The sequence below is a fragment of the Bombina bombina genome, chromosome 4 (genome assembly GCF_027579735.1).
Source record: "Bombina bombina isolate aBomBom1 chromosome 4, aBomBom1.pri, whole genome shotgun sequence".
In the NCBI taxonomy this organism is placed as follows: Eukaryota; Metazoa; Chordata; class Amphibia; order Anura; family Bombinatoridae; genus Bombina; species Bombina bombina.
Genome location: NC_069502.1, coordinates 1,160,898,285 through 1,160,919,832, shown reverse-complemented (window position 1 = coordinate 1,160,919,832; position 21,548 = coordinate 1,160,898,285). Strand labels below are relative to the sequence as shown.

Genomic DNA, 21,548 nt, shown 5'->3' with positions numbered 1-21,548 from the left:
GAAATATCACTCTAAATAAATTTTACAATGACACCCCGGAAAATGCCCCTGATAATGCTGAATTTTCTATTAGAAACATGAGCATTAATCCAAAAACCTCCATTCACAAAGCTTCCTTTAAGGAAGCATGTGATACTTTAACTCTTGAACATCTCTTAAGGGAAGGTTCAGAAGATTCTGAATCAGACAGACTAAACTCCCATGGTGGTTTCAGAAACCCCTCTACCTTTTATCCCATACAGCATAGGGGCCAGGTTCTTGAAACCTTTTTCAAGAGAGTGGAGCGTGATCTTTTGGAACTCATATCCAGTGGCTCACGTACCAAACAAAATCTTACCAGGCAAGAAAAAGTGGCTCTGGAGGAGTTGAGATGCAGGGAGGACATAGTTTTCCGCTCGGCGGATAAGGGTGGCTCCATAGTCGTCCTTAATCGGACTGATTATGTTAAGGAGGCCCTTCGCCAGCTCAATGACACGGAGAACTATGCCCCCCTTGCGTCCGATCCAACCAGAGCCTTCCAGAAAGAGCTATTTAGCTTGCTGGACGATGGATTAGAAGATGGACACTTTGACATTAAAACATTTGAGTATTTGTGTGTTAAACACCCTATAGTGCCCATCTTCCATCACTTGCCTAAAGTGCACAAATCCCTTACAGATATCAAGGGACGTCCGATAGTGAGCGGAATAGGTTCTCTAACTGAACACATTTCACAATGGATAGACAGCCTTCTGCAACCACTGGTAGTCTCTTTGTTTGGTTACCTTCGGGACACCAAACATGCAATTGAGATATTGGAAGGCATATATTGGAAATATGATGTATTCAGATGGGCATCAATTGATGTTGTTGCCCTATACTCGTCCATCCCACATAAAGAGGGTTTGGAAGGGATAGCATACTTTCTGAAACATCATTCCAATCTTACCCATGACTTTCAGATGTACATCTTACGGCTACTTAAATATCTACTGACCCATAACTATTTTAAATTCGAGGATCGATTCTATCTCCAGAGATGTGGGACAGCCATGGGGGCGAAATTCGCCCCCTCCTATGCCAACCTGTTCATGGATTGGTGGGAGCTGTCCCACATCTATGGAGATGGTAATCCCTTTAGACATTTCATCCATTACTATGGGCGATACATAGATGACCTACTGGTCATCTGGTTGGGTGATGATGCAGATTTTTCTAACTTTATGTCCAATCTTAATGACAATACCTATGGTATTCGATTTACTTCTGAATTACATAATAATTCAATTAATTTTTTGGACATTACTCTAACTGGCACTAAAGAAGGAAAAATCATCAGTAACATCTATAGGAAACCCATTGCTGGGAATGCGTTGCTACACGCCAAAAGCTGCCACCCAACCCATGTCCCTTTTGCTGTTGCCAAAGGACAATTTGTCAGAGTAAAGAGAAACTGTAGTCAGGAAGATATGTTCTGCAAACAATCTGAAGACCTTACTAGAAGGCTCAAGCAAAGAGGCTACCCTGACAAAATCATACATAAAGCAAAGAGACAAGTTCAGAGTATTGATAGACATGAACTAATTAAAGAACAGTCTATGACATCCAGAAAACTCAATACTGACTCTCAGGGCATTACATTTGTTACAGAGTTTAGTGCACAATATCAAGAGATATGCAGTATCGTTAAAAAACATTTTAACTTCTTGTCCGCTGATGACAAACTGGAAAAATGTGTGAAAAACGGACTACGTTGTTCCTATCGGAGAACACGTACTCTAGCAAATACTCTATCACCATCATCATTACCAGAACTTGACAAACCAACTAGTTCATGGCTTACACAAAAGGGCCTTTACAAGTGCAGACAAAAATGTCGGGTTTGTGAGTATATCACCGCTTCTAACATATTTAGATCAGAGGTTACAGGGGAAACTTTCCCAATCACCAGTTGTTTGAAATGTACTACCTCATATGTGATATACTTGCTCACCTGTACATCGTGCCACCTACAATATGTAGGCCTCACTACTAACGAGGTAAAAGTTCGCATCAGAAACCACCTGTCTACAATACAGGCAGGTGAGGCTAGCACCCCACTCGTTAGACATTTTGCCCGCTGCCATGACAATAACATCAATACTTTGAGATGGCAAGCTATAGAGAGGGTTCTCTGTCCACCTAGAGATGGCGACCGAGAGAAGTTGCTACAGAAGAGGGAGATGTACTGGATTTTCAAGCTCCAAACTAGGGTGCCAAATGGCCTTAACTCTGAATATGACTTAATCAATTTCTGGAAATAGTTGTCATTTTTGGGGCTTTTGTCCGATGGTTATCTCCCTCTTCTGCAGCGTATTTACATTTACATTTGTATTTACATTCATTTTCAATTTGCTTTTGTGCAAGAACCACATTTGCTATTGCTATCTCCATTTCTATTTTTTGTTATTTTCATATGTATACCATAGTGAGCTAAATATATATCTGTGTGTGTGTGTATATGTATATATATATATATTCTTGTCATTCTCATATGTATACCATAGTGAGCTAAATATATATCTGTGTGTGTGTGTATATGTATACCATAGTGAGCTAAATATATATCTGTGTGTGTGTGTATATGTATACCATAGTGAGCTAAATATATATCTGTGTGTGTGTGTATATGTATACCATAGTGAGCTAAATATATATCTGTGTGTGTGTGTATATGTATACCATAGTGAGCTAAATATATATCTGTGTGTGTGTGTATATGTATACCATAGTGAGCTAAATATATATCTGTGTGTGTGTGTATATGTATACCATAGTGAGCTAAATATATATCTGTGTGTGTGTGTATATGTATATATATATATATTTTTTGTTATTCTCATATGTATACCATAGTGAGCTAAATATATATCTGTGTGTGTGTGTATATGTATACCATAGTGAGCTAAATATATATCTGTGTGTGTGTGTATATGTATATATATATATATATATATTTTTTGTTATTCTCATATGTATACCATAGTGAGCTAAATATATATCTGTGTGTGTGTGTATATGTATACCATAGTGAGCTAAATATATATCTGTGTGTGTGTGTATATGTATACCATAGTGAGCTAAATATATATCTGTGTGTGTGTGTATATGTATATATATATATATTCTTGTCATTCTCATATGTATACCATAGTGAGCTAAATATATATCTGTGTGTATATGTATACCATAGTGAGCTAAATATATATCTGTGTGTGTGTGTATATGTATACCATAGTGAGCTAAATATATATCTGTGTGTGTGTGTATATGTATACCATAGTGAGCTAAATATATATCTGTGTGTGTGTGTATATGTATACCATAGTGAGCTAAATATATATCTGTCTGTGTGTGTATATGTATATATATATATATATTTTTTGTTATTCTCATATGTATACCATAGTGAGCTAAATATATATCTGTGTGTGTGTGTATATGTATACCATAGTGAGCTAAATATATATCTGTGTGTGTGTGTATATGTATATATATATATATATATATATATATATATATTTTTTTTGTTATTCTCATATGTATACCATAGTGAGCTAAATATATATCTGTGTGTGTGTGTATATGTATACCATAGTGAGCTAAATATATATCTGTGTGTGTGTGTATATGTATACCATAGTGAGCTAAATATATATCTGTGTGTGTGTGTATATGTATATATATATATATATTTTTTGTTATTCTCATATGTATACCATAGTGAGCTAAATATATATCTGTGTGTGTGTGTATATGTATACCATAGTGAGCTAAATATATATCTGTGTGTGTGTGTATATGTATACCATAGTGAGCTAAATATATATCTGTGTGTGTATATGTATACCATAGTGAGCTAAATATATATCTGTGTGTGTGTGTATATGTATACCATAGTGAGCTAAATATATATCTGTGTGTGTGTGTATATGTATACCATAGTGAGCTAAATATATATCTGTGTGTGTGTGTATATGTATACCATAGTGAGCTAAATATATATCTGTGTGTGTGTGTATATGTATACCATAGTGAGCTAAATATATATCTGTGTGTGTGTGTATATGTATACCATAGTGAGCTAAATATATATCTGTGTGTGTGTGTATATGTATACCATAGTGAGCTAAATATATGAATCATGAATAGTATACAAAGATTTTTGTCATGTAAACCAATATATTTTCACACTTTATTTGCTTTACTTGCTTCATGGTTTACTTTAAACATTTTTCTTAAACAAGATGTTTATCATCATGCATTGATATTCAGCTCACTATTTCCAATAGTCATTTAGTGATTCAGTTCACTTATGTCCCATTCTCAAAACTCTAGTATCTCTACATTTAACAAATCTAGTATTGTATATGATATATAATGCATACTATGAATATTTAACACAATGTCAATTTATTTACCTATGTATTTTCCCTAACTGGTTTATCCAGTGACTTATCTACACTTTAATATAAAGCATTTTTTGTATAGGGCTCTTTAAATTGTGGAAGCAGGAGTTTAAAATTGTATGAGCAGGCAATGAAATTACCTATTGACACACCTTGTTGAATTTTTAATTCATTATCTTTTAACCAATGAGATGTAACCTACTCCCTTAAATAGGTTGTCAGGTGTTTCCTTAAACAGCTATGATTACGACCTGAGGGTCGAAACATGTCAGCCGTTTTGCACAAGTGACTGTGTCTCACTCACTGTTCCCATGGATGTTGTGGACTTTTAACCCATTTGTAATAAAGTTTGGACTTTTATCTATTTCGTCTGCTGCACTCTGCCTTTTGTTACCTTTATTTATATATATATATATTAAAAAGGCCTCCCCTGTCTGTAACTTATCTTCTCTGCCTGTGTCTTTTGATTGATTTTTGTGTTCTAAAATGCAAATAGTCTATTAATCTAATACAACAATTCCCTTTCTGACTACAGTACTGTACTATATTTCTGATGATACTGTGTATACACAATCTATTAAAAATATCAAACTAGCTTTAGGATACATGTATAAGCTGTATTATGACACGTAAATATTGCCTAAATAACATAAGATATTGTTTACACTTGGTTCCATCCCCTTTCCATACTGTCCCATTTACTGATGCAACTATTCCAAAATCCAAACTAATCCAAACCTCTTCTGGTCCCAAGCAGTTTGGATAAAGCATTTCTACCTATAGTGCAAGCCTATAGCCCCAAGCATTGCGTTAAAATTGCTTACTTGATTCACAGCAAATAATTAAAAAAAAAAAAAAGTTTAAAATGTACTTCTATTATGAAATGCACTTTATCATGGTGTTCTTTGTTGCAGGGAATACTTGGGTAGGTAGCAGGCACATGTCTGGAGAAGTATATAACAGCAGTTTTGCAAGAATGCTTTTGAGCACTGAATAGCAGCAGGGTCTGGTAAAAAGCATTCATGCAAAATAGCTGCCGTATAGTGTTGTAGACTCATGCACTCTCCTGAGCCTAGCAACCTGCCTTTTAACAGCTGGAATAGAGAAAAACAAGCGCAACCGCGATTCACTGTATCGGCTTTATTTGCAGTCAGAGCTCTGACTACAAAAATTCACACTTACAAGGTGCAAGATTAAAATGTGCCCATAATGTCAATCACGCCTCACCGATTCGGGAAAACACCAGCAAAGTGCTCACTATTTAAGTGGACAGAGTATTGATCTCAGTTTATCATAATATCTCATCCTGAAAGTGATTGACTGGGACATCTGAAATTAACCCATGACATTACGGTGATATTTCATTTACATATATGTTGTGAATCCAGTTACAGGACTGCAGGTTATGGGACTTTGGGATTTCAGTATTTATTAGATTGTAATATTATTTTTAATTAAGTATTTTAGTATTTTTAAATTTATTGTAATATTGGTTAACATCAGGCAAACAGTGCCACATATTGCTTAAATTAACTGTTTATTTCAGGCTATTCTTTCCCTTGTTTACCATTTAGTTGCGCTGCTTGTTGTATATATTGAGCCTTTTAACAAAGGATAACCAAGTAATTTGGAAAATTGTATTCGCTGTGAATCATGACATGAACATTTGGGTTTCATGTCCCTATTAGACACTTGTAGTCATTGGTGGTGTTGCCCTCCCCATTTGAAACTCTACAAAATGACATCACAGTGGCAGCAGTTTGTGAATAAACTTTCTGCATTCATTTATTTCATCTGAATAAAAGCTAAGGTCCGTTTTTTAACAACTTTTTATACCCCTTTGCATAGGATTAAGTGCCTTAAAGAAATTACAAATTATGCCTTTTCTAGCATTTTTGGTTACCGGCAAAAAGTGTTAAATGAATATATTTTGAAGTGCAGAAAACTATGATTTGTTTTTGCTTTTATGCATTTTAAGGTATTCCAGAAAGCTGGTTGTGGTTTTTTTGTTGTTGTAAAAAATATATTCAGTACTGAGACACAAAACTAGATTATTTTAGTTTGCTCTATTAAGAATATATCATTAGATCTGCTTAAAGAAGCACAGTGGATGTATAATCCCACTTTAGTAAAAACATTAAATACAAAATACAAGTTTGATCAGGTATTTTGAAATCCAGATGGGATGTTATTAGGGCAGCATTGCATCACCGCAAGTCTCCAGTCTTTCTAGGGTTACTTATAAGCTTGCTCGGGATCAGATAATTTTGTAACATAGATCTTGAAATCGAATGTTAATAAATATATATGAATGTTTGTGTGTTTCTGACATTTATATATGAATGTCTATATATACACACACCTGCAAGTACGCAGCAGCCACAAGACTTCTGTTATATGCTACAAGAGCAGCTACAATTATTGTCATCCTCTAAAACCATACGATCAATGCCCCTATAAGTTGGTTAACATGAGTGAATGTTTGATAGTTGGTTGCGCTGCTCTGCAGGGACCACTGTGTTACGTCTGCATGAGAAGATAGTTTTGAAAGTTTTTCTAAACGATTTCATCTTGTAAACATATAGGATTGGGTTTATGGCAGAGTTGGCGTGGGTAAGTATGATCGCTGTCTGCTGAAGTGCAAGAGGTATATGGCAGTAAGAACAGAAGAGCATCACACAGTTCATAATATGAAGGGGTACCCAGCAGAGAACAAAGAGGAAGATGACTGCAAATAAAGAGGTGGCAGTTCTCACCTCCTTTTTGATGCCCACTTCCAGCTGACCCAAGTCATCATGCTGGTGTCTTATGGCTAGAAAATGTATGTGCATTTTAACCGCTGAGAAAATTTTTGTATAGATGATAAACATGACTAGGAGAGGCAAGAGGAAGAATCCAAAGAAGATTAAGTACACCATGTATGTCATGTCTACCACATATGTAAAGAGACACTGGCCTGTTGAGGAAGGGGGTCTGTGCCAGCCCATCATAGGCACCAGCCCAATAACAAATGCAGTGACCCATGTCATAATGATGATAATCAGAGTATTTCTAGGTGTCATAATACTGTTATAACGAAGGGGGTTTAAAATAGCAATGTAACGGTCCACGGCGACTGCCACAAGGCTAAACGTGGAGCACAGGGTTAGCATGATTAAGATGGAAAGCATCAACAAGCAGAGATTCAGGTTCTCATATGGGATGCCCAGGTTTGTCATGATGGCACCAGGGATAGCAAATGCACCAACACATATATCTGCAATTGCCAGAGAGACCAAGTAGTAATTGGTAACTGTCCAGAGCTTTCGCTCATGGAAGACTGCCGCACACACCAAGCTGTTCCCCAGAGTAGCAGCTGCAGCAATTACTATTTCTGCGGCGGTATAGGAGATGTTCAGGGATAAGTAAATGTCACCACTGGTGTTGGTAGCGGAGGGTGAGCTAGTGTTGTTCATGATGCTTTAAGGTGTGGTCTTCTCAATGGGCTGCCAATACCTGATTTTAAAGGATGCACAATCAATGTCATTCCTTATCTTAATATGACATTTGTATAACAGTTTGTGAGCAGACAGCATTTTTTAATCTTTATATATAAATATTGCAACCAGAACTGGTAAATATATAAAGAAACGTACATTTAAAGGGACATTAAAGTGTAGTAAATTAGGGAGATATATTGACCAGCTTTGCACATGTCAACCAATAATCATTGTGCAGCGTAAAGGAATGTCCTGGTTCTATGTTTCATGGAATGCATTGCAGCCTCTCTTAGGGGAGTGGAAACTCCACTATTTAGGGGTCGATGTATCAAAATCTTCACAAGCCTTTCGACCCACAAGAAAACCTGCAAGCCGTATTTAACAAGCAGCGGTCATCGGACCACTGCCTCCCTAATGTTTTGACACCTCTAAAGTGACGAAATTCAATCTTCGCGGTCTAGCTAAACAAATGTTGGCTAAACTATGTCCTCATTTAAACTTTCCAGTGCTATCAAGCTGTATTTTATATTACAGCGCAGCGTTGAAAAAGAGCACTCCCTTGGCAGCAAACAAATTAAGAGACATAGGATGAGTCTGCAACAGTGGAACTTGCTGTTGTAGGTTTTCTTAGAGCAGGTGGTGCTCTTCCTATTGACTGTATCACCTGCTTATGAAAACACTGAAAAAAGGGTTCAGCCACCCCCTCTGTGCAATAGCTTGGATGCTGTGAAGATGTTAAAACATGCATTTTCAACAATAATATTAGAATGAAGCCTGTTTACTTGATGTGAGGAATCGTTTTTTGTGAAACGCGCGTCAGGGGTCCCTAGGAGTAGCTTTGTCTCTCCTTGTTCCTTTTAATCTGCTTACCAGGGTTATGTAAAATTAGTGTCTGTTATCCATTGCTTATGTTAGCTTCAGCTCAACAGCTATAAAAAATATATTAGTAATCTTAAATCAGCCCTCTGATTGTAAGGGCTTAGTTTACCTCAAAAATTACTTTGCTGGCTGACTATATTATTATATTACTTTAACAGACATACTACTTTTGCCTCCTGGTTTAAGTGTTTTTAACTTAGCCTAAGGTTATGTATGAATGATTATTCCTAGTTATTTCAATAAAGATTAATAGTATGAATGGTATGGAATAAATATCCTTTGTAACCTATATCAGTTTTGCAGAGTTGTATACTTGTTTACAATTAGTTTTCTAGTTGTATACTGTACAGTGTACTCCACAAAAAATGTTGCCTGCTGGGTGGCATTATGAAGTAACCAGGTGTTAGAAGTGTAATAAGTTGTAATATAACTTTTTCTGCTATCCAAAACACAAATTACTTGCATAATTTAACATAACTTTATTTAAAGGGACATTCTAGTCAAAATTAAACTTTCATGATTCAGATAGGACATGCAATTTTAAACAACTTTCCAATTTGCTTTGTTCTTTTGGTATTCTATGTTGAAAGCTAATCTGCAAAAATGTGCAGATTTGCTTTAGGGTTAGCACAGGTTTTCTTTTAACCTAATACAGCTAGTATACTCTACCCCAAGAGAGAGAACTTCCCATCATAACATTTATTGCAACTTGAGAATCTTTACTCATGTATTAACTTTTATTCATGAGCTTTTAAGGATTTGTAGCGAATGAAGTAAATTGTCATATCGCATCCATTTGAGATTTTTATAAACCTTTAATAAAGCGGCTTAACATTGTATTCCCAAATATAAGCATTTTCGTGCTACACTTGTATTAGTAAAAATGCTTCTAGTTAAAGGGACATGTACACTAGATTTCTTCTGTTAAGTGTGATCAGTCCACGGGTCATCATTACTTGTGGGATATTATCTGCTCCCCTACAGGAAGTGCAAGAGGTTTCACCCAGCAGAGTTGCCATATAGCTCCTCCCCTCTACGTCACCTCCAGTCATTCTCTTGCACCCAGCAACTAGATAGGTCGTGTGAGAGGACTATGGTGATTATACTTAGTTTTATATCTTCAATCAAAAGTTTGTTATTTTAAAATAACACCGGAGTGTGTTATTACCTCTCTGGCAGAGTTTGAGGAAGAATCTACCAGAGTTTTGCTATGATTTTAGCCGGAGTAGTTAAGATCATATTGCTGTTCTCGGCCATCTGAGGAGTGAGGTAAACTTCAGATCAGGGGGACAGCGGGCAGATGAATCTGCATAGAGGTATGTAGCAGTTTTTATTTTCTGACAATGGAATTGATGAGAAAATCCTGCCATACCGATATAATGTCATGTATGTATACTTTACACTTCAGTATTCTGGGAGAATGGTAATTCACTAGAATTACACTGTAAGAAAGACATAAAGCTGTTTAATAACTAGAGATTATGTTTAATGTTTTTGCTGGAATGTAAAATCGTTTTCATTTACTGAGGTACTGAGTGAATAAATGTTTGGGCACTATTTTCCACTTGGCAGTTGCTTAAATCTGTTTTTTCTGTCAGTTTCTGTTCTCCCTCACTGCTGTGTGTGTGGGGGAGGGGCGCTTTTACTATGCATCAAATATTTCAGTCAGCAACTAATTGTATTCCCTGCATGATCCGGTTCATCTCTACAGAGCTCAGGGGTCTTCAAACTTATTTTGAGGGAGGTAATTTCTCTCAGCAGAGCTGTGAGAATTATAGTTGACTGAGATAAAAACGTTTATTCTGTAATTTGTTTCCTGCTTTCAGAAATTGTTATCTTTGCTAATGGGATTAAACCTTTGCTAAAGTTGTGTTGTTTAATTGCTGAGGGGAACAATCCTTTGCTAAAACTGTATATTCTGACAAAGATTGATGCTATAACTTAATTATTTTAACTGTTATAATTTTTTTCTGTGCTTCTTAAAGGCACAGTTCGTTTTCATATTATTTGTAAATTACTTTGAAAAGTATTTTCAAGTTGCTGTTTATTTGCTAGTGTGTTAAACATGTCTGATTCAGAGGAATATCTCTGTGCTATATGTGTTAATGCCAAAGTGGAGCCCAATAGAAATTTATGTACTAAATGTATTGATGCTACTTTAAAAAACAGTCAATCTGTACAAATTGAACATATTTCACCAAACAACGAGGGGGAGAGTTATGCCGACTAACTCGCCTCACGTGTCAGTACCTGCATTCTCCCGCTCAGGAGGTGCGTGATATTGTAGCGCCGAGTACATCTGGGCGGCCATTACAAATCACATTACAAGATATGGCTACTGTTATGACTGAAGTTTGGGCTAAACTACCAGAACTAAGAGGTAAACGTGATCACTCTGGGGTGAGAACAGATGTGCAGCGGATAATGCAAGGGCCATGTCTGATACTGCGTCACAGTTTGCAGAACGTGAAGACGGAGAGCTTCATTCTGTGGGTGACGGTTCTGATCCAAATAAACTGGGACTCAGACATTTCAAATTTTAAATTTAAGCTTGAGAACCTCCGTGTGTTACTAGGGGAGGTATTAGCGGCTCTGAATGATTGTAACACAGTTGCAATCCCAGAGAAAATGTGTAGGTTGGATAAATATTTTGCGGTACGACGGAGTACTGACGTTTTTTCCTATACCTAAGAGACGTACTGACATTGTTACTAAGGAGTGGGATAGACCCGGTGTGCCTTTCTCACCCCCCTCTATATTCAGAAAGATGTTTCCAATAGACGCCGCACACCGGGACTTATGGCAAATGGTCCCTAAGGTGGAGGGAGCAGTTTCTACTTTAGCAAGCGTACCACTATCCCAGTGGAGGATAGCTGTGCTTTTTCAGATCCAATGGATAAAAAATTAGAGGGTTACCTTAAGAAAATGTTTGTTCAACAAGGGTTTATATTGCAACCTCTTGCATGTATTGCGCCTGTCACGGCTGCAGCAGCATTTTGGTTTGAGTCTCTGGAAGAGGACACTTCAATCATCCACACTAGATGACATCACACACAAACTTAAATTCCTTAAGTTAGCTAATTCATTTATTTCAGATGCCGTAATACATTTAACTAAACTTGCGGCTAAAAATTCAGGATTCGCCATTCAGGCACGCAGAGCTCTGTGGCTGAAATCCTGGTCAGCTGATGTTACGTCTAAATCTAAATTGCTTAATATTCCTTTCAAAGGGCAGACCTTATTCGGGCCCGGCTTGAAAGAGATTATTGCTGACATGACAGGAGGTAAAGGTCATGCCCTGCCTCAGGACAAGGCCAAAGCCAAGGCTAGACAGTCCAATTTTCGTTCCTTTCGTAATTTCAAAGCAGGAGCAGCATCAACTTCCTCTGCACCAAAACAGGAAGGAGCTGTTGTTCGCTACAGACAAGGCTGGAAACCTAACCAGTCCTGGAACAGGGGCAAACAGGCCAGAAAACCTGCCTGCTGCCCCCTAAGACAGCATGAATTGAGGGCCCCCGATCCGGGACCGGATCTAGTGGGGGGCAGACTTTCCCTCTTCGCCCAGGCTTGGGCAAGAGATGTTCAGGATCCTGGGCGTTAGAGATCATATCTCAGGGATACCTTCTGGACTTCAAATCCTCTCCCCCCAAGAGGGAGATTTCATCTGTCAAGGTTGTCAACAAACCTAACAAAGAAGGAAGCGTTTCTACGCTGCGTACAAGATCTTTTATTAATGGGAGTGATCCATCCAGTTCCGCGGTTGGAACAAGGACAAGGGTTTTAACTCAAATCTGTTTGTAGTTCCCAAAAAAGAGGAACCTTCAGGCAATCTTGATTTAAAGATCCTAAAACAAATTCTAAGAGTTCCATCGTTCAAGATGGAAACTATTCGAACAATTTTGCCCATGATCCAAGAGGGTCAGTACATGACCACAGTGGATTTAAAGGATGCTTACCTTCACATACCGATTCACAAAAGCCATTACCGGTATCTAAGGTTTGCCTTTTTAGACAGGCATTACCAGTTTGTAGCTCTTCCATTCGGACTGGCTACGGCTCCAAGAATCTTCACAAAGGTTCTGGGCACTCTTCTGGCGGTACTAAGACCGCGAGGAATTTCAGTAGCTCCGTACTTAGACGACATACTGATACAAGCTTCAAGCCTTCAAACTGCCAAATCTCATACAGAGATAGTACTGGCATTTCTAAGGTCGCATGGATGGAAAGTGAACGAAGAGAAAAGTTCTCTCTTTCCACTCACAAGAGTTCCCTTCCTGGGGACTCTGATAGATTCTGTAGAAATGAAGATTTACCTGACAGAGGACAGGTTAACAAAACTTCAAAGTGCATGCCGTGTCCTTCATTCTATTCAACACCCGTCAGTAGCTCAATGCATGAGGTAATCGGACTAATGGTGAGCAGCAATGGACATAGTTCCTTTTGCACGCCTACATCTCAGACCACTGCAACTGTGCATGCTAAGTCAGTGGAATGGGGGATTACTCAGATTTGTTCCCCCACTCTAAATCTGAATCAAGAGACCAGAAATTCTCTTCTATGGTGGCTTTATCGGCCACATCTGGCCAGGGGAATGCCATTCAGCAGGCCAGACTGGTCAATTGTAACAACAGACGCCAGCCTACTAGGTTGGGGCGCTGTCTGGAATTCTCTGAAGGCTCAGGGACTATGGAATCAGGAGGAGAGTCTTCTTCCAATAAACATTCTGGAATTGAGAGCAGTCCTCAATGCTCTTCTGGCTTGACCCCAGTTAACAACTCGGGGGTTCATCAGGTTCCAGTCGGACAACATCACGACTGTAGCTTATATCAACCATCAGGGAGGGACAAGAAGCTCCCTAGCAATGATGGAAGTATCGAAGATAATTCGCTGGGCAGAGTCTCACTCTTGCCACCTGTCTGCAATCCACATCCCGGGAGTGGAGAACTGGGAGGCGGATTTCTTAAGTCGTCAGACTTTTCATCCGGGGGAGTGGGAACTTCATCCAGAGGTCTTTGCCCAAATACTTCGACGTTGGGGCAAACCAGAGATAGAACTCATGGCGTCTCGACAGAACGCCAACCTTCCGCGCTACGGGTCCAGATCCAGGGATCCGGTGAGCGGTCCTGATAGATGCCTTGACAGCACCATGGACCTTCAGGATGGCTTATGTGTTTCCACCTTTCCCGATGCTTCCTCGATTGATTGCCAGAATCAAACAGGAGAAAGCATCAGTGATTCTAATAGCGCCTGCATGGCCACGCAGGACTTGGTATACAGATCTGGTGGACATGTCATTCTGTCCACCTTGGTCGTTACCTCTGAAACAGGACCTTCTGATTCAGGGTCCTTTCAAACATCAAAATCTAACTTCTCTGAAGCTGACTGCTTGGAAATTGAACGCTTGATCTTATCAAAGCGTGGTTTTTCTGAGTCAGTTATTGATACCTTAATACAGGCTAGGAAGCCTGTTACCAGAAAGATTTACCATAAAATATGGCGTAAATACCTATATTGGTGCGAATCCAAAGGTTACTCTTGGAGTAAGGTTAGGATTCCTAGGAATATTGTCTTTTCTACAAGAATGGTTTAGAAAAAGGGGTTATCCGCTAGTTCCTTAAAGGGACAGATCTCAGCTCTGTCCATTCTGTTACACAAGCGTCTGTCAGAAGTTCCAGACGTTCAGGCTTTTTGTCAGGCTTTGGCCAGGATTAAACCTGTGTTTAAAGCTGTGGCTCACCATGGAGTTTAAACCTTGTTCTTAACATTTTACAGGGTGTTCCGTTTGAACCCCTTCATTCCATTGTTATAAAGTTGTTATCTTGGAAAGTTCTATTTTTAATGGCTATTTCCTCGGCTCGAAGAGTCTCTGAGTTATCAGCCTTACATTGTGATTCTCCTTATTTGATTTTTCACTCGGATAAGGTAGTTCTGCGTACTAAACCTGGGTTCTTACCTAAGGTAGTCACTAACAGGAATATCATTCAGGAGATTGTTGTTCCATCCTTGTGCCCAAATCCTTCTTCAAGGAAGGAACGTCTTTTGCACAATCTGGATGTAGTTCGTGCCCTTAAATTTTATTTACAGGCAACTAAAGATTTTCGACAAACGTCTTCCCTGTTTGTCGTTTACTCTGGTCAGAGGAGAGGTCAAAAAGCTTCTGCTACCTCTCTCTCTTTTTGGCTTCGTAGCATAATTCGTTTAGCTTATGAGACTGCTGGACAGCAGCCTCCTGAAAGAATTACAGCTCATTCCACTAGAGCTGTGGCTTCCACTTGGGCCTTTAAGAATGAGGCTCTGTTGAACAGATTTGCAAAGGTGAACTTGGTCTTCGCTTTCATACTTTTTCCAAATTTTACAAAATTTGACACCTTTTGCTTCCTCGGAGGCTATTTTTGGGAGAAAGGTTCTTCAGGCAGTGGTTCTTCTGTATAAAGAGCCTGCCTATCCCTCCCGTCATCCGTTGTACTTTTTGCTTTGGTATTGGTATCCCACAAGTATTGATGACCACGTGGGACTGATCACACTTAACAGAAGAAAACATAATTTATGCTCTACCTGATAATTCCTTTCTTCTGTAGTGTGATCAGTCCACGGCACGCCCTGTTTTTTAAGGCAGGTAAATATTTTTTTAAATTATACTCCCAGTCAACCACTACACCCTTGGCTTCTCCTTTCTCGTTGGTCCTTGGGTCGAATGACTGGAGGTGACGTAGAGGGGAGGAGCTATATGGCAACTCTGGCTGGGTGAAACCTCTTGCACTTCCTGTAGGGGAGCAGATAATATCCCACAAGTAATGATGACCCGTGGACTGATCACACTCCAGAAGAAAGGAATTTATCAGGTAAGCATAAATTATGTTTTTTCTTTGCATACATGTTGTGTAGATGATCTATTTATATAGCCCATCTGGTAGTTTTTATAAAAATGTATAGTTTTGCTTATTTTTAAGAACATTGTGCTGGTTTTCAGACTCCTAACCAAGCCCCACAGGGTCAGCTGTATACTCGCGTTTACAGGCTCCTGTTTGTTATCTGTCTCTTCATATGCAGGGAAGGGTCTACTCTTTTTGTTTACCAAGCCCTTTTCAGTGGGCATCCCAGACTATCTCATCAACAGTGCTAAACTGGGAACTTCTAAGTAAGTTTTTAAAAGGTTTTATTACTGGATTTTTTAGATCAGTATCTGTGCATATTCTTCGTTATAGTAGTTTCTATTACATGCAGTTATATGAAAATTGGTGTATACTGTCTCTTTAAATGGATATAAAACAGTCTATTGTAATAAAGAAAACACTATAAGCAGTAGGTTATACTTAATAGAAATCATTGTAATATGTATTATTCATAATTTTAAAAGATTTTACCTTTTTTGTTTTATTTATTTTTTTCACTTAATTTATGCAGCGTTCATTACTTCCTGCCATAGCCCTATAATGGGGCTGGGGTCTCTACAGGAAGCCATATCTAGCTTGATGTCATAAATCTTTTAGAGTAACATGAGCTGGCTTAGTGTTTAGTGAATGCAAGAGAAACAGGAAGTCTGTTTATCATATCCCTTTAAAGCTCACACAGTTTTCGAGAACTTTACTGTGATGTGAAGCATATCTAAATATGCACCAGTATTGTTAACTGTATGTTCTGCTCAGAGAGCTTGTAGTGGCTTAAATCGTAATAATCACCAATACAATACCAAGCACCACAGATCTGATTAGTAGATCAAATATTTAAAATTCAGGTGTGTGGTAGCATATGTATTTTTGTCTACATGCTCTAAAGTGATTGTAAAGTTTAATGAATAAGTGCCCAGTAACTAAAAGTAATCTTAAAAACAGAGGCACTCTCATTCATTAAACTTAACAATGACTCTTATTTTTTTAAAATACTTACCTTTGTGTTATGGTAAACATAACGCCGGTCCTGCTCCTGCTTTCTTTAGCAGATTGATGATGAATCCGGCTTCCTCCAAAGCCGGGTTTGTCATTAATATGCTAATGAATAGCATATATACATACATATACAAATGCACTGTGACTCTAGTTTGCTCTTAATAAATGTTACTTTATTAAGTTTTGCCATTGTCTAGTATTTGAACCACGTTACTGAACTAGACTGGTGTATTAGTACTGTGTTTTCTTTTTAGATTGTTGCTTAATTTCTTATGATTCCTTATATGATAATCTTAGGTAGAGGCATATAAAGGGGGGTTCTCCCTAGTATAGACTTGAGCGTTGTACCCACTGAACTAAGTCACAGGCTTACCTAGAGTGGCTAGACTGTGACAAATTTGTTAAGGTGGAAAGGGTCTCTTAACCCTTTCTGTGCCACACTGGTGACATGTGCATGGTTGGTTAGCTCTACGTCCCTATAAATGAGTAGGTTTAGAACGATTAAAAGCGTTTAGAACCATACTATATCTGTTTATTATGGTGTTCTGAAGTGTTTTCTTTTTTTTAATTCCATATTTACAGTAAGTTTTACTTACAGCGAGATTCCGATTTCAGTGCGTATTCTAACGCTGGCTTGATCATGTGATGTTGCTTTTCCTAGATCCCCGGCACTTTTTTATTTCTCTGAACAAGAATTTAACGGTGCCCAGTATTTATATTTGTGTTTTTCCCAATCTCTGTGGGATCCCAGCTGTTCTCTTTTGTCACATTATGAAGGTGTTAAGAGCAGATGCAATTAATTCAACAATTAGTTACCTAAGTGGTCATCCGTCTCAATGCATCTCCCAGGAGAGTAAGTTATGGTTTCTTCTGTGTACATATAGGGAGGTGCCATATTCCCTTAAAAGATCATTAATGCTCATCTGAGACTTGGTTAGAACATTGTGGCACAAGAAGTGATAAAATGCTAGAGGTTTGTACTTGCCTTATAATGTTGTCTGATTAGCTGTAGGTTCAGTGAGTGACTAAGAAGTGTGGCATTCTGCAGGTTTAGTGGGATTTTGTCATAAAGAAATAGGATAGATTTACATATCAGCAGAGTCTGAAAGTTAAGTCCAGATCGGTTCCTTCAAATAATAAAAGTAGTGGGTAAAGTTTGACCACTGATTTAAAAAAAAAAAAAACAATGGCAGCAAGCAAGCTTTTAATCTGTCTATGGAAGACTGAGCTCAATTGTTTGCTGAAGTTTCATGAAGCAATTACTTTACCTTTTAATTGTCCACAAAATACGTGCATATAAAATCATGTGACCACCCAAACAATTCTGCCTCACTAATGTGATACCAAGAAATACTTATACAATCATGTAGTCATGAACCAAATGACCAAAAACAACTAAAATGGTCCTTGAAACATTTAGATGGCATTGTTCATCCAACACCCGGTATGATGAAATTGTTCTATCTGATCAGTGTAAACAGAAAACCATTTTCACACAGTGTAAACAAGGTCAGTGTCCAATTAAATCTTATGTTTTCCCCTTTACTTAGACCTGGTATTAACCGTTGTAATTGCATTTATTTATTTTATATCACTTTTTTGTTTAATTTTTTTTTTCTGTTCCCTAGGAAGAGAAAGGCAGATGAAATAGACGGATCTGCTGTAGCCAAAAAGAAGCAGAAGAAAGAGAAAGAAAAGGAAGCCAAGCTGGAGAAGTTAATGAAGGTTTGTGGTGCAGTGTGTGATGATGATATGCTTGTGATCTGGACGAATCACGTGTGCTAGCAGAATACACTAGGGAGTATGGTGTCCTATGAATGTGTGTGCTGCAGACAAATACAGTACGGTAACTGATCTTCCATTGACAGAATATGTCCTGGTTACCTCAGGTCAAGTGTCTAGGACTTAAATTTGCAAAATCTGTATTGTTAAAGGAACATGAAACCAACATTTTTTTTTTTTCCATTCATGATTCAGACAGAGCATACAATGTAAAAAAAAAAAACTTTCCTATTTACTTTTGTTATCGAATGTACTTCATTCTCTTGGTGTCCTTTTGTTGTAGAGCATACCTAGGTAGGTAGTGTGCACTTATCTGGAGCACTATATAGCAGCAGTTTTGCATCATGTTATACATTGTCCAGACACACTCTGTCCACAGACTCATAAATGTGGCCTGTGTTCTCTCTTGGTCTTACTGGCATATGTTGTACCATTGTATTTAACCAGATGTGCTATGTTTGCGTGTGTGACCCAGTATAGTTTGCCTTTGAATATAAAAATCAGACTGAATAATGATGATCCATGTTAGCCCAATGTAGCTGCTTTATACTTTCCAGTAATTGACAATTCTAAATCTAAGTGCATGATTCCACAGAAATTGAGGAAGGTGGGAACAAAGTAGTTGCAGAATAGTGAGACATACTTTTCCCTTATATTGACCTTCAGCTTAGAGTAAAGAGCAGATAAAAATATTGAGGGTTTCAGAGATCCTCCAACGTGATACATTTTATTTTATATTCAATTACAAATTCTAAGAACCAGATTAAAAACATCTGCTGAGCTATTAGCCCTGCATATCCCTGGAGTATGCAAAAGTTCTAGAAGACAAGAGAGAGACGCCTAATCGTGTGATAACATCTATCACCAGTACATATAAGGACAGACAAGTGGCAACTCACAAGTTCCAGGAGCACACACAGTGCTATAGACAACAAGCCGAGACCTCTCAGTCACTTGACAGACTCGTATCTGGCACCACTCAACTGGTCACATGGGGAGGCTTCCACGAGTCACCAAAGATCTCACTGGTTACCACGGCTGCGGCTTCCAAAAACAGCGGACAATCTCAGCAAGTAGTCAGGCATCAGTAGAAGTCTGGGAAATCACCCAGACCTTCAAGGGGATGGAATGACACAGTATCTGAATGCTCCACAACCAGCTGAATCTAAACTGAAGGTAAACGGTTTCGGTCCGATCAGGGAAGGCTCACCTCCTCCATGTCCAGTAACTGCCAGTCACTAAGGGATAGCAAAAAATTTTCTGGATCCTGACCCCGTATTCTCAGCTGTGTAGGTGTTTTTTGCTGCGTGTATTTTTTCCAAACTATCTCCTCCGCTATGACAACCAGCTGCTTGCTCTTTGTGCCTCACAAACACGTTTGCTGTTATTGTGCCAAACTGTCCAGGTAAACTTGTTCAAATTTAAGAGGTGCCCAGTGGAAGAGGAATCCAGAATGAGAGCAAAATTAGGTACCGGCACACTCTCAATGTAGCTTAAAACAAGAAACTTTTATTGTGACAAGATTAAAACAGCAAATAGACGTCTAACATGTTTCGGAATATAGCCTTACTCATAGACATGTGATTCGTGGATGCCTCCCCAAGTGACCAGTTGAGTGATGCCAGGTTCGAGTCTGTCGAGTGACTGAGAGGTCTCAGCTTGTTGTCTATAGCACTGTGTGTGCTCCTGGAACTTGTGAGTTGCCACTTGTCTGTTCTTATATGTACTGGTGATAGATGTTATCACACGATTAGGCACCTCTCTCTTGTCTTCTAAGACTTTTGCATACGTTCTCTTTTCCTTGGGAGTGCTGCCGAACTATTCCGCTTATTATTTTGAGAAGGATCCATTTGATGGAGGATCTTATCTCGGACTCTTTATAATCCTTATTGTCACTTATGTATTTGAATTTTTTATTTTATGTATTGTGATTTGTACGCACCTCTTATGTTTTTTTTTTTTTTTATAAACCTTATTATAGTATATCCCTGGAGTGTCTATTTTATTTAGCTGCAACTAACGATTATTTTCACTTTTAATTTTCATTTCGACTAATTGGATAAAAAAAAAATCATAATAATTTTTCCTATATTTCAAATAAAATCCACATACTGAGTGTTATAAATGTAAACTTTACAACTTTACATTAACAGAATTGTTGGTCTAATTTTTTAAGCAGCAAAACAAACTTTTAAAGTTAAGCAAAACAAATCCACAAACTGAAAAGAGAGAGAACTAGTAAGAGGTAGACTACCACTATTTATAACATTCTGTTATTCACTCTTTCAGAAACTCTGCATTGAAATGCAAAAATGTTACATGTCCACATGCTCCTGGCTGAGGTTGGCATACTTTTATTGCAAGCTATTTTGCCTGCAGCAGAGGAGAGGCGCTCAGATGGTGTTGAGGTGCCTGAGATGCATAAGTAGGGTTTTGCCAATTTCACCAAGGTGGGCTATTTATTTTTGTTAGCTCTCCACCAATACAAGGGGCCTCTTAAAGTAAGCCTGGACTTCATTCTGACATAAAAATATCTTGAATATCTATATGCAATGGTAAACAACCAGCTGTAATGTTAAGGGAAACATATCTAGTCCACTCTAAAAATAACAGATATACACTTACAAAGGTTGAATTTGGTGCATATTCCATTTAATTAAAAATATAAAAAAAAGGCTAAAGAATGGAACTTGATGTGATGCCCCTGTTTCCGCGAGTGCATTCATGCTTGCTGGAGACAGCAGTTATGAAGCAGTGGTCTTAAGACCGCTGCTCAATAACTTGTCAGTTGCCTCTGAGGCTGCGGTCGTATAGGATCGGGCTGATTGACAACCCCTGCTAGCAGCTGATTGGGCGCAAATCTACATGGTGCTGCATTGCACAAGCAGTTCTGGTGAACTGCTTGTGCAATGTTAAATGCTGACAGCGTATGCTGTCGGCATTCAGCGATGTCTGTCGGACATGAAACGCTACAGCGTATCAGGTCGGACAGAAATTGATAAATTGGCCCCAATATATTGGTAACAGGACACAGCCTTACACATTTATCTACAGAGTATATATAATCGGCAATAGCAAGGGATCCGCTAAAAATT

The 21,548-nt window shown here is 38.4% G+C and overlaps 1 protein-coding gene across 1 annotated transcript in view; it reads left to right on the top strand.

Annotated features, from left to right (window-relative positions):
- The window catches only part of PARP1 (poly(ADP-ribose) polymerase 1), a 161,093-nt gene that overhangs the window by 19,200 nt on the left and 120,345 nt on the right, over positions 1 to 21,548 (top strand). The window contains exon 5 of the mRNA XM_053712623.1: positions 18,300 to 18,396. Coding sequence (XP_053568598.1) covers positions 18,300 to 18,396 — 97 coding nt within the window. The remainder of the gene's footprint in view (positions 1 to 18,299; positions 18,397 to 21,548) is intronic.